Source organism: Amphiprion ocellaris, chromosome 13, assembly GCF_022539595.1.
Source record: "Amphiprion ocellaris isolate individual 3 ecotype Okinawa chromosome 13, ASM2253959v1, whole genome shotgun sequence".
Taxonomy (NCBI): Eukaryota; Metazoa; Chordata; class Actinopteri; family Pomacentridae; genus Amphiprion; species Amphiprion ocellaris.
Window position 1 is genome coordinate 13,288,426 of NC_072778.1, and position 15,981 is coordinate 13,304,406.

General features: G+C 42.9%; 1 protein-coding gene across 8 annotated transcripts in view; it reads right to left on the minus strand.

The window, feature by feature from the left end:
* Positions 1-3,536, minus strand: part of pcdh19 (protocadherin 19) — a 56,111-nt gene extending 52,575 nt beyond the window's left edge. For 3 of the 8 annotated variants that reach the window (XM_055016639.1, XM_035949277.2, XM_055016638.1), the window contains exon 1: positions 212-3,536. In XM_055016639.1, the coding sequence (XP_054872614.1) occupies positions 212-2,358 (2,147 nt within the window). In that variant the 5' untranslated portion in view covers positions 2,359-3,536. The remainder of the gene's footprint in view (positions 1-211) is intronic. The other 5 variants (XM_035949278.2, XM_055016637.1, XM_055016636.1 and 2 more) reach the window with 3 other exon arrangements.
* Positions 3,537-15,981: the final 12,445 nt, after the last annotated feature.

A 15,981-nucleotide genomic window follows, 5' to 3' on the forward strand; every position in this document is an offset into this window, starting at 1 on the left:
TGATTTAAAGCAGGCGGTTTTTTTTTTCTCTCTCTCTCCCTGTTGTGTGTGTCTTTTTTTCTACCTCAGTTTCAGCTGTGGAAAGAAAATCTGCAGTCCTCACATTAGGGCCTCTACATGCTGCATGGCAAAAGCAAAGCACTGACAACTGGCACACTCTCACGCACACATTCTTCCATACAAACACACACACACGGGATGTGGTCAGTACCTGCAGTTGTACGTCCGGATCTCCTTGTTATCCCTCTTGCACTTGACCGCCACAAAAATCATGGTGATAAACAGGATGGCTGCGATAGAGCCCAGGGCGATGATGAAGATGAGGGACAGGTTGACAGGTCCCATAGGCTCCTGCGCGTTCAGGTCTGGGGAGAGGTACACCACTATGTAGGCCGAGGCGGACAGGGAGGGCTTGCCGTGATCCCTCGCCACCACCGTGATCTCGTAGGTGGATTTGGCGTTTTCTCCAAACATCCTGGTGGAGCGCACCTCTCCGTTCACCTGGTCGATCTCAAAGAAAGCCCTGTCTCCCTCTGAGATGGTGTAGGTCAGCCGGCCGTTCTCCCCCTCGTCGTAGTCGTCTGCCTTCACCTGGGTCACCATGTAACCCACTCCAGCGTTTCTGGGGATGGAAACCTCCGCCGTGCCATTCACCAGCGGGGGGTTTGTCATAACAGGTGTGTTGTCATTGACATCCAGCACCACAATACGCACCGTGGCGTTACTGGACAGGGAGGGGTTGCCATTGTCTCTGGCCAAAACCTTGAAATCAAAAGTCCTGGTGTACTCGTGATCAAATGATCTCATGGAGTAAATGCGGCCTGATGGGTTTATGCTGACATAAGTGTTTACATCCATGTGCTTAATCTCACCAGGGACTATGGAGTAGGAAACTGTGCCATTCATGCCCAGGTCCGGGTCTTCTGCTGATACTGCGAGCAGACACGAGCCAGGGAGGTTGTTTTCCATCACCATCTCTTGATAGTGTGGCTTAAGAAAGTGGGGAGGGTTGTCATTTTCATCCGTGACTTTGACCACCAAAGATTTCGTGGCGCGTAAAGGAGGGATGCCACTGTCCTCCGCTTGGATGGTCAGGTTGTATGTGTCCTTCTGCTCTCTGTCCAGCCTGCCATCAACAAGTATAGTGGAGAAGCTCTCGTATTCTTGCAGCCGGAACGGAACGTTGCCCTGCAGCCTGCACTGCACTTTGCCGTTTGCCCCGGAATCCTTATCTGACACCCTCACCAGCGCAATGACATATCCACGCTGCGCGTTCTCGCTAACTTCCACCATCTCGGTGTTCAGTGAGAGTAAACTGATGACAGGTGGGTTATCGTTCGTATCCATCACGTTCACTGTGACTTTGCAGTGAGCTGGGATGGAGTTGGGACCTAAATCTTTGGCCTGGACGTCGATCTCGTATATTTGCGTTGTTTCATAATCCAAAACACCGTTGACGGTGATGATCCCGGTTCTGGGGTCAATTTTGAAAGCGTCCCTCGTTTTCTCGGTGACGTAACTGTTGAACGAGTACACAACCTCTCCATTAGTGCCCTCGTCAGGATCCGTTGCATTCAGGTCTATGACTAATGTATTGATGGGGGAATTCTCCATCACATTAACTGTGTACACCGGCTCATCAAAAACGGGGTTGTTGTCATTAGAATCAATCACCTTGATATTTAACTGGACCGCGCCTATCTTTGGGGGGTCTCCTCCATCTTCTGCGCTGATTTCATATGTATAATGGGACTGGGTCTCCCTGTCTAACGATTTTTGCACAACAAGCTCTGCGATTTTGGACCCATCCCCTCTGGTCTTGATTTCTAGTCCGAAAAGCTCATTTGGGGTAATGGAATATGACTGCACTCCAAAGATTCCCGAGTCCGGATCGCTTGCCCCCTCTAGGGGAAACCTGGTACCAGGGGAGGCATTCTCTGAAATTTCAATGTCAATGTGGCTCGTTGGGAATCTGGGTGCGTTGTCGTTCAAATCCTCTATTTCAACTTTGATGACACAGATCTCCATAGAGTTTGACATCACTTCTAGGGAAATAATGCACTTTGGGTTCTGCCGACAAACTACATCCCGATCTATTTTCATTTGGGTTGTAAGGATTCCGGCTGGACTCAGTTCCACCCATCGCGGTTCTGAATTGGAAATAACCCTCAAGTACGGGGGCTGTGGTGCAATCTGAAATCCTTGCTTTAGAGCGTCCTTTGTCACGTTTCCAATCACTGACCCGGGCTTCATCTCCTCGTTTATTCCATACTTCAGGTTGATAACAGCCTCAGTTCCGACCCAAAACAAGAGGAACACAGCAGTTAATTGTATTAATTCCATCTCCTTGGTTTGCATTGTACCTGTTGAGTTTTTTTTCAGTGTCTAATAAAGACCTTGATAATTACGCACAGGGTTGCACGTCAGAGAAAACTAGAAGAATTACGCGAATGAATCATCTCATTGAAATGTCCAGGGAGGAAGAAAAAAGTGTTTGAATTTCTCTCGTGTTGTGCAAATTATATCATGATGTGAAAGCTAGAATTCTAACAAGTGCCTTTAGCCTATTTTACTCTTCTCAGGCAGAGCACATCCTCCGGTCTACTGCGGCGCACGAAACATTGGGGACGACAGATCTGTGAAAACATGCTGAATCTTCTCACAATAGTGGTTTAGTCGCATAAATCCGTGCAGCTCTTGTCAAGCGGCAAACTGCTCTTACACATAACTCATAAGACGAACTGTCCATTTTCAAGTCGTCTGAAAGGAGGAAAATGCTCGGACTGCATAGACGCAAAGATGAGAATTCCTGTGAGCAAGTCCACAAAGAAAAATTAAAAATAAAAATCTTCCGCGCCGATGAAGTAATGGGGCTCAAAAGTCCGTGTTCAATTCTCCGCCTTGATGCCAGTCAGTGTTTAAGTCGCATTTCGGATAAACATCTTGCTCTGTGGGATATATTACAAGCAGTGACAAAACATTTCCTCTTCGGTCGAGCTGCAATAGGCTTTCAAACTGCAAAAAAAAAAAAGCTACAAGGACCTGCAGTCACAAAATTATTCGACAGCCTAAGTCCGGATATCTTCTCCTAAAGAACAAGGGTGCAATTGCAGGGATGTCTCATCACATCACTCAAGTCCCGGTTACCTTTTGTTTGTTTTATTATTTCCAGCAGATTTAGTCTTACATCCCCTCTGCAAGTCTGGAAGCTTTTACTTACTAATTAATTTCCTCGTATCTCACTTGGAAAAACAATAGGGTTCTGCACGTATCCCGATTATTAGTCCATGCAACACATTTAAAAAGAAAAAAAAAAGAAGGAAAGATCCGTTGAAGATGTAACCAAAAGCCAGTGGGAAGAAACGATGCCAGAGCCTAGTGTACGTTCATTTCAGTCTGAGCTGCAGCAGCACACAGAAGCCTATATCCAGGCTGGCTGAGGCAGTAAAAAAGAAATCGCCACTCGTTGCCAGTAGGCTGTCTAGTTGACTCCAACAAGCGCTCCTCTCGCTTCACTGGTGCACACTGGAGGACGCGCAGCTCCGAGCCCAGCGCTCAGTCTCAGGACCCGCAATCCGTTCAGCCAATCAGGGGTTACACGGGAGGGCTGGAGCTGCTGGTGGGTGGGGCAAAGTACAGCAATGAAACACGGCCAACTACCTGTTCTCCTGCAGATGGACGACTCAACGGGCAATTACGGCGCGCACGTTGAAACACGACGCTGAGTGTTAGATGATCGTTAGAGCTGCGGTTCCAAAAGTAGGGTCTGGGGGCCCGTGGGGGTCTTTGAAGAAGGCTCCCATGGGTGCCACGGCAAGAAAGAAAAAAAAAGAATAGCAGACTAATTTCCCCCAACAGAGGCAGAGAAGGATAACTTCCACAGGTTTTTGCCCTTGTTTTCTCTTCTGCTGCAGCAGTCAATTATTTGTAACAAGTCATATTTTACAACACCGTGGGGATCCTCACTGTGGACTAACATGGAGATGTCTGAGACAAAGATCGGTAACCTCCCCAGGTGACACTTCCTGCTTACCTTACATTGCACATCCTATAATCAAATACAGGCATGTTGATCTATACACAAGTTGCAACTTTACGCATTAGGTTACATCACTTGCGTTCAGTGCGCACTAAGTCTGAACCCCAGGCGCCATGGTGAGGCAATTCCTAATTGTACACAAACATTATAGATGTAGCAGCCTCCCGGGCGGAAATCTTGCCACGGGCCAAATCAATAAAAACTTCTTTTTATATAAAGAAGTCACGAAAATAAAACATTTTTCCCGACAAAATTATGACCAAATCAATTATTGGCTACTTCCAATGGTCTCTTTCATTCATGCAGGAGGACTAATTCAAGTAATTGTATGGCACACAGTTCTAGCTACAGTCTACATAGAGTGTTTAATCAGAGAGAAAATATTTTTATGGCGTGGAAAATAATAAACGGCCTTCAGTGTATGGAATCATTTGTTGAGAAGGTTAATAATGAGGTGGGTGGACTATGACCTGCAGCCTGCCGCTAATCATCACGATAAAAGGAACAATAACGCATCAATTATTAGCCATTATTCAAAGCGTCCCTTCTCTCTTATCTCCGTGTAATTCAGACCGACATCATGTGGCTGCGTGTGATGTGAACAATTCATTACCGGTACATGCCAGGCAACGCGAGTCACAAAACTACACAGACACCGAGCAAAGGGGCTGAGCAGAAAGTTCATCTGTGCGCATACCGCAGCCTCCCTGAAATCTCACTCTTCTCATTCAGATGGAGGCACACAAACACACACAAAACAGATACACACACCACACACCCTCCTCCCATGCAGCCAGTCTGCCTTCCAGCCTCACAGGCGCGCTCCGCCGCCGTCACATCCTAAGGAGGTTCAGGCCGGTTTCAAAGTCACAAGGGTGACACCTAGCGTCCGCATCAGCCCGCATCAGCACCTCCATCCCGCTCCTCCAGCTTTGTCCACTTTTGCCCCCCTTCAGACTGTTTCACCCCAAATGAAAAACAACAGCGTGCCACAAGAATAACAATGAAACACACCGGCGAATCAATTTCCTCTCTATATTGGAATAGAAGTCTGCAGTTTGACCACAATTAATATTCTGTCCAGGAGGTGAGCCGAGCCATATCCAATCATTGTTAATCAATAGAGTGATTGAACTCTATATGGAAAGGAGAATAAGGTCATTGATGTGCAATATGGAGATGTTGCTTACCTCATTTATTTATTTTGCTATTCATTTCAAGTGACCAGCACCTTCACTGGGCTTATTTTTGTGTCTCTTTTTTGGCATAATGCTTCAGAAAATAATATATTAACACCTACAGGGCTGAATCTTACAGGTCAGCAGAGCAAAGCAAATTATCATCCTTAATAGTTTAGAATTACTCAGCACCAAAACTGCTGCTGAAGATGAAGAAAAGGTGACGCCACATCTAATAGAATCACTGTTAAATGCCTCCGATCCAGTAAATATTTCCCCCCCTCCTCCTGCATAATGCATTCGCATCTTGACAAACAAACAAGTATCAACAAAGCAACTTGTTTGCTCGGCCAAAGCACTTTTCAAGACATGTTGCAGTTGCATAAGGAGAGTGCCAGAAGAATCTTTAAGCTCATAAATTCTTCATGCCAGCGAGTTAAACAACCGTAGGCAGTGGCAGGGGACTTTTCTTTTCCTGGGGGCTTTCTGAATGGCCGTATGCACAACATAGTGCAAACTGCATTTTGTACTTCTATCATTCTGAAAACTGTGTTGCAGAGGCTTGCAGTGTGTGCTTGACTGTATGAACAGGTGCAAGTTCTCCCGTTAACTGTCAATTAAAGTAATGCGCAACACCAAAATGTGCTTTCATCCTCGCATGATGTCTGTGGACGGACAGGAGACAGTAAATGGGCATACGGACTTTATGTTGTGGCACCTTGTCGTGTATTTTGTAAAGACAGTGACTTGGTTCTCGTCAACAGTTGAGGCTTCTGTCATTAACCCAGCGTCGTCAAGTTAAACATCCTTGACTCGAAAAATTGTGGTCCACTTTGGAGATCCGCAGTACACGATGAGGGCTAAGAGGGTTAAAAATGTTGCAGATGTTTCTCCCCCTGCAGATGAGCGCAGTGTGAATAAAGGCAACAGCACTGCCTACAGCAGCAGTGTTGATCATAAACTATAGCAGTAACTTAGCCACAGCATATTTCTTTCTCTCAGAGAGTGGTGGCATATTTCATTTATGAGCTACAATCTACCTCAATATACTTCCTGCTGTTGATGTTCCTTTGTGTCCTTTATTGATTTTTACCACTACGTTAAAATGCTTAAAATTTCTGCTGTTAGCCGTGTGGCATTGACTGTTTAGCATCAGTGTTTATTTTCACCGTGATCATTTGTTGGGAGCAGAAAACAGAGGGGAAACTCATTGTGAGAAGTAAAGGTGTTTACTTGTCCGCTGATTCATTAAACTGTCAGTACGGCTCAGGAGCATCTGGCTGGCCACACTTTGTTCTCATCTCAGTACAGTATATTTGCTATTATAGCTACACTCAAAGACAACATGAAGGATTTACCTTAATTGCAAATCAAGTGAAGTTGGAAAGTAATTATCAATCAAGACAGATATGCCACTACATCCTTCAACTCTTAAAACAATGCTGGCAAGATAGCAGAAAGGGAAATCTGTATCCACATCCACTTTAATGAGTTAACTTCACAGCTTATATTCTAATTTAAGCAGCCCTCATTTGCTGCTGATGAAACATGTGCAGAACATTTATGAAATTATTGAAAGTCCAAACACAGGAACTGCACTGACGTGTTGCGATTGTTTAACGTCCATCAACATAGGTGTCTAATTTGCAGAAGAATCTACTATTATTAACCTTAACATGATATTTCGTCATCAACTATGAAGGTACTGTCTAAATATTTTTCCTGGCGTATACGTAGCACGGCACTATGAGCGATTTAAAACTGTGCAGAGGTTTGCTCTTAAGCTTGAAGATAGAAGACAGAGCTAGGCTATTTAAGTCCATGGGAATTTCACAACCTCGCATCAGTTTTGAGTATATTTGAAGCATTTGTGGTGGAAAGCTTGAACCAGTGCAGTTGAAAGTACACAGAGAATGACTGATTTTAGTTCATATCAGTTTTTTCTCTGCTGCCAAGGAATGGCACACGTCTGTAGTCTGTCCCTGCTGCTTGCTTGGAAAGGAATATCTAAGCTTCTCTGACAGATGCTGGCATTATCACCTCTATGTCCTGCCCAGCACTGGATCTTGGCCCATGCACAGACATGGACTTAGAGGAGCTAGCATAAGTCGGCAGAGACACTGCTGCATTGATTCTGAATGGGCAAGATGGCCATGCTTATTTTGGCTGGAGCTGAAGATGATGTTATTATTATGGTCCTCACTCATACAGCTTCTCAAAAAAATTGATTCCTCCTGAGCACCCCTTGCCAGAGGCATAAAAAGGAAGGGGAACTGACAGGCTTAATCTATGGGCCACTCGTCAATGACGTTACGCCCTCCACTCCATTCCACACTGTGCCTGTCCATGATACATCAATTAGTATCAACTCTCACCATCCATCTGAGAGTTCATAGAGTCCCTTGGGCTTACCAACATGGCAACAAGTACAATTGAACAGCAAAATGGGCTCCCTTTTTCTGCTCTTCAGCAACTATTTTCTGATGTGCTGGTGGCTGTTGTGCGACTTTTAATTTAATCCTGCTTTTAATCCTAATTTCCCCAAAGCACTGGCCTGGGACCCCCTCCGTGGCTGAGTTGAGAAAGAAAGAGCACAGTGGCTACAGCTTAGCTTTGTGTCATTCGTTCTGTTAATACCACTCAACACCATTTCCTTCCCTCCCAGTCACATCTCTGCGAATCAGTGAGTGGAAATAAAGTATATGTATTTTGTTTGTGGCAATTTAGAAAACTGTGCTTTTCTCTATTATCTGCTGGAGTGTCTGAATAGAACAAAACTTTTCTCAAGACTTCAGATAACAAACTTGTTGGGCACAAATGTTTGCTCCCTCCTCAGAAACGACCAACCACAACTTTAAAGCTCCCTGCCTAATTCGGTGTAGGTCTGCTTTTGTGCTGCCAAAAACAGCTCTGACCTGTTGTGGAGCTGACACCATATCTCTGGGGGTGTTTTGTGGCGTCTGGCATCAGGATGTTGGCAGTGGATCCTTTGGGTCCTATAGGTTGCAGGGTGGAGCCTCTGTGGATCGGGCTTGCTCCCATGGATGCTCAATCAGACTAAGATCTGCAGACCGGGTTAATCGTCTGGGCTCTTTGTTATATTCTGTGAGCAGTTTTTGCAATGTGGCGCGTACATTGCCCTGCTGTCGGGGAGTGCCGTTGCCATTTTAGGGGTTTGACGGAACATAAACATGAATCCCAGGGCTCGAGACTTCCCAGAAGAACATTGCGTTTTAATTAGATTATCGATGTTATATAATTTATCTGTCAATGGGTTTGATGTTGTGGCTGATCTGATGTGTTTCTAGTAAATATCATTGGTTTTGTTGAACAGCTTTTGCCAGGTTTAATAATGAAATGACAGCCGTTGCCTTGCTTTGTCCACCACAAGCAGAAAATGGATGCAGATGGTCCCTTGTTACATACAGATGCAAATGAATGAAAGAATTGTTGAACGGGGCTGTTTGAAGTTGCGTGGTTGGTGGGGCTCCTGATCATCAAAAGCTACGTTGATTTAATATGCAGTTTGTTGATGTTTAAACAATTAATAATTTGTAGCCCAATGACCCATTTGCTTCTGAAATGAAATATGTTTAAGAGAAGCTTGTTCTATTTGTGCATAATTGGTTTAGCTATTTATGCTGTTAGATGGCAATTAACAGACTTTGTTTACAGTCCTCTCATGTTTAGAGCCAAATGTGCTCTCAGTGTTTCTATTTGAATGTCTGTATGATAAATGGCAATTTAAACTCTAAATGGCTATTTGTTCAAGTGGAATTATAGTTTTAGAACATTTGCAATTCACTATGTTGTGTGTTGCTATTGAATGTCATTTCTGTAATTTTCTAATTTTAAAATTGCTCTCCTGCAAAATTAGGTTCACAAAGTTCAATGTAAGAACAATATAGACTAGTTTCTTGCCATGACAGCATCTCCTATGTTTTTTTCTCTTTTAATTTCTTAAATATAGACATAATATAGCCCAGTTGGATGGAAAACAAAAGGAATATGCTTGTGGAGGCAGTTTATAGCGTTGTATAATGTAACACAAATGACCATTATAACAATTAATGAGGTTAATTATATATTCAGAACATCTCTGCAGTACATGGCATACTGTGAACATTTGGTTCACTCATTGATTTCCCCCTTTCTGACTGCAGTGTTTTTGGGTTTTTGTTTTTTTTTTTTTAAAAGAGAGAAAAGAAAAAGAAGAAAAAGACATGTTTTACAGATGGTTGGGAGCCTTGCATCATTCTAAATATTTACCATTTACAGTTGTGTTTCTCCCAAATCAACATTCTTTTAACACATTTCACTTTCCCCTGAAAAGGACTGACCTCCGAAAAGCAGTCCTGAATTGGGAAATCGAACATTTTACTGTAGTTATGAATGCTTAAGGCAACCTGAGGCGGTAAAAAAATGTTCATTGAGTCAGTCCGTTTTGAACCATGTCTGTTGTATTGATTACATTTTTTGGAGCTGCATGTTGTTGAATGCTTTACTGTTTAAACCATGATATTTAACACTGCTTCCCGGTTCCATAGCATGAAGCACAATAGGTGTAATCACAAGCGCAATACCGTGCCAGAGATTTCATTTTGATCTGATTACTCCTGTGTGCAAAAATCAGCTGTCTTTGTTAGGAGGTCTGGGCCCATTCAAGAAATAAAAAAACACATATTAAAAAATATATATAACAAAAATCTCACAAACCCAAAAATCTGAACAGACAATAGACAGAATCTGTGAACACACAAGTTTCTGTTCACCTGGCGTATAGTCAATTAGCTTTGTGTTGTTGTGTTTATTCAGTGTCAGCTCTGATTAATAGGCACAACATGGTGGATAGAACACCTGAAAATGTAGTGTGGTGCCTGGGTGGGACATTGTTGCCATCTGATACCATCTCAACAACATGGCACTTATCTCGTCGGCCCCCTTGGGGGTGCTTACAGCTGTTTTCTCGTCAAGACAAATTAGTTTGCCTGTGTATCTTTTTCATCCCCTCAGAGTGGAGCAGTGAACGGAGACGTCATGGTCACTGTCTCGAGGTGGGCTTTTCAGTTGGCGTGTGCTTGGCCATGCCCAGCTGCATTTCATAGCTGGTGACATATGTCATTTTTATGTAAATATGTTTCTTGATCTTTGTATTCACAACCTATGGGGCCAAGGAGAGGATAACATATTGTTAGGGTTTTTAATTCCTCTCTAATCTGTCTATCTAATCTAATATCCAAAATGTTCTGAGCGGCTGTGGCTGATTTAGCCATGGTAATACTGTAAATCCCGACTAGCCTGACTGGGCTGTGTGCTGTAAAAAGAGACAACAAGGTTATATTCACAGATGACAACTTCCTCCACACAACCACACACATACTACCCATCCTCCCTGCCTGCCGTTGCGTCTTTCTATCTCCCGAACACGCCGAACAGAACAGCTGCACATATTTTTACTTAAGACACACACCTTGGTGAGAAGGTTATAGTCTCTCTTTAACAAATGCTGACTTCCTGCTGATAACAAAAAAGGAGGTTTTGTTAGGAAAATGCCATTTTTCATTTACACTGACCATGGCAGCGTTGTTAGCAAACCCCAGGCGGGTGAACACAGCCACCCCTGCAGGCACCCATATGTTGTCTGCATGATAGATGCAGTCACATGAGGAAGGGTCATGTTTATTGCCTTTCATAATGTGCCACCAGTGCCTTCATGATAATGAGGATTTTGCCCTATGATTGTGCCAGTTTAAAATGTTACACTTCATCACCTTAATACTGGGCTACAGGAGCATTAGATGGCACAGGCTCCATAAGGCTGGCCACAAATTAGTAGGTCTTGTTATTTCAACATTAGCTTGTCAACACCTCATCTTAATTTCACAGCTGAACCACATCTGAACCATATAAATGGAGACCCTGAACGCTTTGGCTGCTTATGTCGAGGAGAGATAGGAGGTGAGAGTGTGTGTGGGTGTAAGCACACAGGCGCATTTGTGTCTATGCCACCATGTATGGATATGAGTGTGTGTGCGTGTCAGCATGTGTCGAAAAGGCATTCTCCTCCTCAGAGAGATATGAATTCAAAATAACAGACACAGGGATAGAAATAGAGGGAGAGAGTCAGCGAGAGTAAGCGAGAGAGAGAGAAAAAAAATAATCTCATGCTATGTTATCCCTGCAAAACCTGACAAACCACCCCCGAGACTGATCTGGCTTAGCATTCAGTGTGGTTAGGGGCTTGTTTGTGCTCCTATGATTGGAGCAGGCTGGCTAAGTTGGCCTCATAACAGTCCAGTCACAGTGGAGCCCCAGTGGAGCAACGCTGCCTGGGGATGGCAGGCCTGTCTCTATCTGGCCACAGATATCAATAAAGGCAGCAGTGCAGTCTTCTGGGAGGCTGGACAGTCCAAATTTTCCCCCCTGAAGGTGGGTTATTAATTGTCGTGATGTTGTATGTGGTCTGCTTGCACAACATGCTTTTTTGTGGAACATTTTGAATTCCAGGCATGTATCCCAGAATGCAATTAGTCCTCCGCCATTAGATCAAGCGACACATGTCTTCTTGCCTCGTGCCTGGTCTGGAATTACGGTGAGGGGAGGGAGAAAAGAAAGAAATTAGTATGGAAATTAGCTGTCTTCAAAGCCTTTGGCGTTAAAGGTGGCGTAAGGTGCTACAGGAAGGTGGCAGTTCCCTTTGCAGATATCTGAATAACAGAAAACTGCACGGATGCAGGAGGATTGATTTCCTTGGTAGACTCATATCCCTCTGTGCAATGTGCAATTAAGGAGACGGCACATGAAAGGCACATCATGCTGTTCAGTATACTCTAATTGTGCATTCGGTACAGAGTGGTCTGGGGTAAGCAGATTGTATTTTAGTATGACACACTGATTTTTGATCCATGGAGAGTTGGAGGTCCTTAACATTTTAAAATAAACATATTAGCGTTGGTAATCTTTACCTAATGGAAGCAAGCCCAGGCGTGAGAGATGAGTCTGGTTTGCATTTTGATCCTTTCCTCACTTCTTCTTGGAATTAGGACAGATGACAAATTGGCACATATTGAAGCTACGCTGCAGTAAACTGTGGGTTCTTTAAAGGTTCAGAAGGTTTATATCAACTAAAATTTGAAAATGAATGCATAAATTGTACATAGCAACATATATTTTCCAAAACCCTGACAGCATGTTTTACTTTGGCATGTTGAGCCGAGTTTAAGATGCTTTAAGACTTCCATGACACTGTTCAGGGCAGATTTTGACTGTTACAGCACACGCAAGAACAACTGGATTCTCTGTGAGCTTCAGCCAAATTACCAAGGCGGCAGTCACAGTGCAAACGTCCACAATTAAACCAAATTTAAAGGTAAAATTAGCATCTTAGCTCATGCCGAAACTCCCACTAAGATCATCTCGACGATCTTATTCGGAGCATAAACTTATACCCCCTACAGATCTGAGATAATCAAGAGACATTTAGTTCCCAAGAAAAGGAAAAATAGCAACACATTTTTTGGTTATTAACAAATTAATTATGCAAAGACATACAAGAGTTTCATATGTATACTGGCAGCACAGTGTTGGTCTGCTGTGAGCTGGTGATAGATATACTTGAGCTCAATGCTCCTTTGAGATGTGATATCAGCTGCACTGAACATTGTGCTACAGTGTGGTAATGTGTGAACAATGTAATCGTGCTGTGGCCCATCAGTTGCAGTTTGGTACAGTATGACTCCACTATACTCAAACGGTATCCTGTATTTTGCAGCTTTTGGGTTGTTAGCTTATTCACAATTTCTAGGACTTTACGATGGAGACAAGGTGTGAGGTTATGTGTTTATTTAATTGGTCGCTGCATCAATTTGGCCTGAAGTGCAGAGAATTTTTTATCTTTCCATGTGTAGACACTATACGTTCATTTTAACCTTAATTTAATCAATAAAGGGTTGATCTAGGATGGTATTTTTCCACAGCAACCAGCTTCACGTTTAGAGATGCAGACATCTGCTGTAACAAGTCCTCCATACTAAATAATGAAAAAGGTCATGGACAGTTGCTTTCCAAATGGACCTAGTTAAGTATTTATTGATTTTATTGCCAGGATGACATGACAAAAAAATGTGATCATGACAAAACTGATTTTTATGATTCTTTTTCCTGTTCGCCACCACTATCATTAAGACTACATGGCTTATTTTTAGGTTAGGATTGAAAGATCACAGTACTGGTTTCAAGAATGACTGTTATTCGGTACTCTTTTTCCACTCTTCTTTCTGTCAGCTAACAGTTATAATTGGCATGTCCACTAGAGGTCCTTGTCAGGTAATCAGGTCAGAATTGTCATCAGAATCAACAAGCAGTGCTGTCTTTTGTTGGTGTGGGCTGCATAGATGGCAATTAACCCATCTTTTTAAACAATCAGCCTGATTTAACACTTCTTTAATCATCAGCAGCCACTGCTTGATTTGTGTTCACTGTTCAGTGACAAACGGTAGAAGTGTAAGAGAGGTGTCCCAAAATTAGGCTACATATATTCACAGATGTCAAGATAACACTTAATATCTCTATTTCTATTTCAGCCACATGTTGCTTCACTTTTTCATTTATTCAACACAACCTCAAGGTATTCTAAGGTCATTAATACCTGGATATCTAAGATAATTGCTCTTTCTAGAGTCTCCTGGCTTCATTATCTCTCGTACTATGTAGCACAGTGGTGTTGCTTATTTTGGCAGGAGGCAATCTGGCCCTGAGGCTATGGGGATTCCTTTCCCCCATGTGTCAGCTAATGTTTACCGAGGCCTGAGGACTGAGGATGGATCACAGGATTTCATAATCCACTGCCCGTACAGTAGAGCAAGGGCAAAAAAATAATTCTCTTTGTGTCAACAGTTGTTTCATTCATGGGTAATTTCCCCATAGCTACCCTCATGCTGCAGTCAGAGATAGAGGCAGCGAGAGAGAGAAAGGAAGAGATAGCAAGAGAGATGTCCACACTCAAGTGCTCTGCTTCCCTGGAAACTGCTTCATGATTTGGTTGTAAAGCCAGGCTATTTGTATTCCACCTGAGTTGTTCCTTCTCATTCATGTGTTTTAGCCAACCACGTATTTGAATTTATGAGAGCTATATAAGTCAAGTTGCAGATGATGTCAGCAGTTCTTTTAAGAGAGGGGGGCGGGGGGCATCTCTGGAACCGCTACTCAACAGTTTTCTTCTTGCTCCCTGGGCTCTGGCTATCTTCCAAGACGTAGTTCAGGATCAATGCACCGTGGAAGTGAACCCTGAATGGCAGCGCTGGTGGTAAAACTCACTCAGACCTGTGCATTGACTGTGAACTCTGAAATGTTATATGTGGGATATTTCATATGGTTTAGAGCAGCAGTGCCTGCTCTTTAATATTTCTTTTTACTTATATTTTCAGGTGGTTGTACTTCTCAAATATGTTTTTTTTTCAGACATTAGAAACTCAAATGACAGTCTTTGTTCTCTGTTGGTTGCTTGTAAACATTCAGTTTGTCTATGTATGACACCAAACAAATGTGCTGAATGCATATCTTTCTGGTAGTTTTTCATATTTTTCAGAATATTTTAAATGATGCATTGTTTACATTATCTTTCATTAGACTAAATTTTTCCTTCTGTCTAGTCTCTAGTTCAATGTTAGGTCACTTTGCGCAATACTGCAGGGTACTTCTAAATTATGCACTCTGCAACTACCACACACGGACCATTTTTCTTACTACTGCCCACCTTATTAAGTTGAGTCAAACAACAGTGGAGCTAGAAACACCTTCTCCCAGCCTCTCCTGCAGCCACACTGTTAAACTTTCCCATCAATATGTGTTTATACTGCTGTCCTCCTCTGCCCCTCAGTGATCACAAAGGTGGAACAACTCCACACTGTGGGTGAGCCATCATGGCCCTTTGCAGACCTCGGGATGTACATTCAATACACACCCATGTACTTTTTCTCTGTTCAGCTCTTGACTGATATCTGAGCTGCACAGGACTGCAAAGCAGGATCATCTTAAGGTGGATAAAGAAGAACTTTCACTATCCTAACCCCGTGGATTAACTGGTCCCCTCACTATGCTGATATGAAAGTGCACTGCATTGCAGGCACAGTACATGAGCATTGCAGTCAGAGTATAAACTGTAAGTCAAAGGTGAATTGTTTGGCACTGTGAACAGGCAACTGATAGTGTTTTGTTAGCTGACGGGTACGCTGGCAGAGGTGTGCACTCAATACTTCGCTGGTGATGTAAATTACATAATGGAGAAAAGAACAAGTGATGGCAAAACAAATGAAAACAATGAAATTACCACTGACATCCCATCAATAGCAACTATAAAGAAATAATAACAGGAAAATGAAATAGTATAGCAATAACAAGAAAGCAGCAACAACATTGACAAAACATTGAAAACATCCTGTACTATTTGTGACTACCACTTAACGTGACTATTTCTATACGTCTAACACGCTGTATGCTGCTTTCATGTCATATTGTACTGATTGAGGTTTTGATGAGGAAATAAACAGTCACGCCCTCCTCCCAGTAGTTATTACAAGTAGGAGAAATATGAAAATGTCTGACAGCTGCAATATCTCCCATTTCCTTGAAAAAAAGAAAACAAACACCAACATTTCTGCAAAGCAACACTGTTAGTGGTTCAGTGTAAACAGAATCCAATATTAACACAACTACAATTGATCCTGTTCATTTAAATGGAGCTACAGTTTGTTTATATCTGATTTA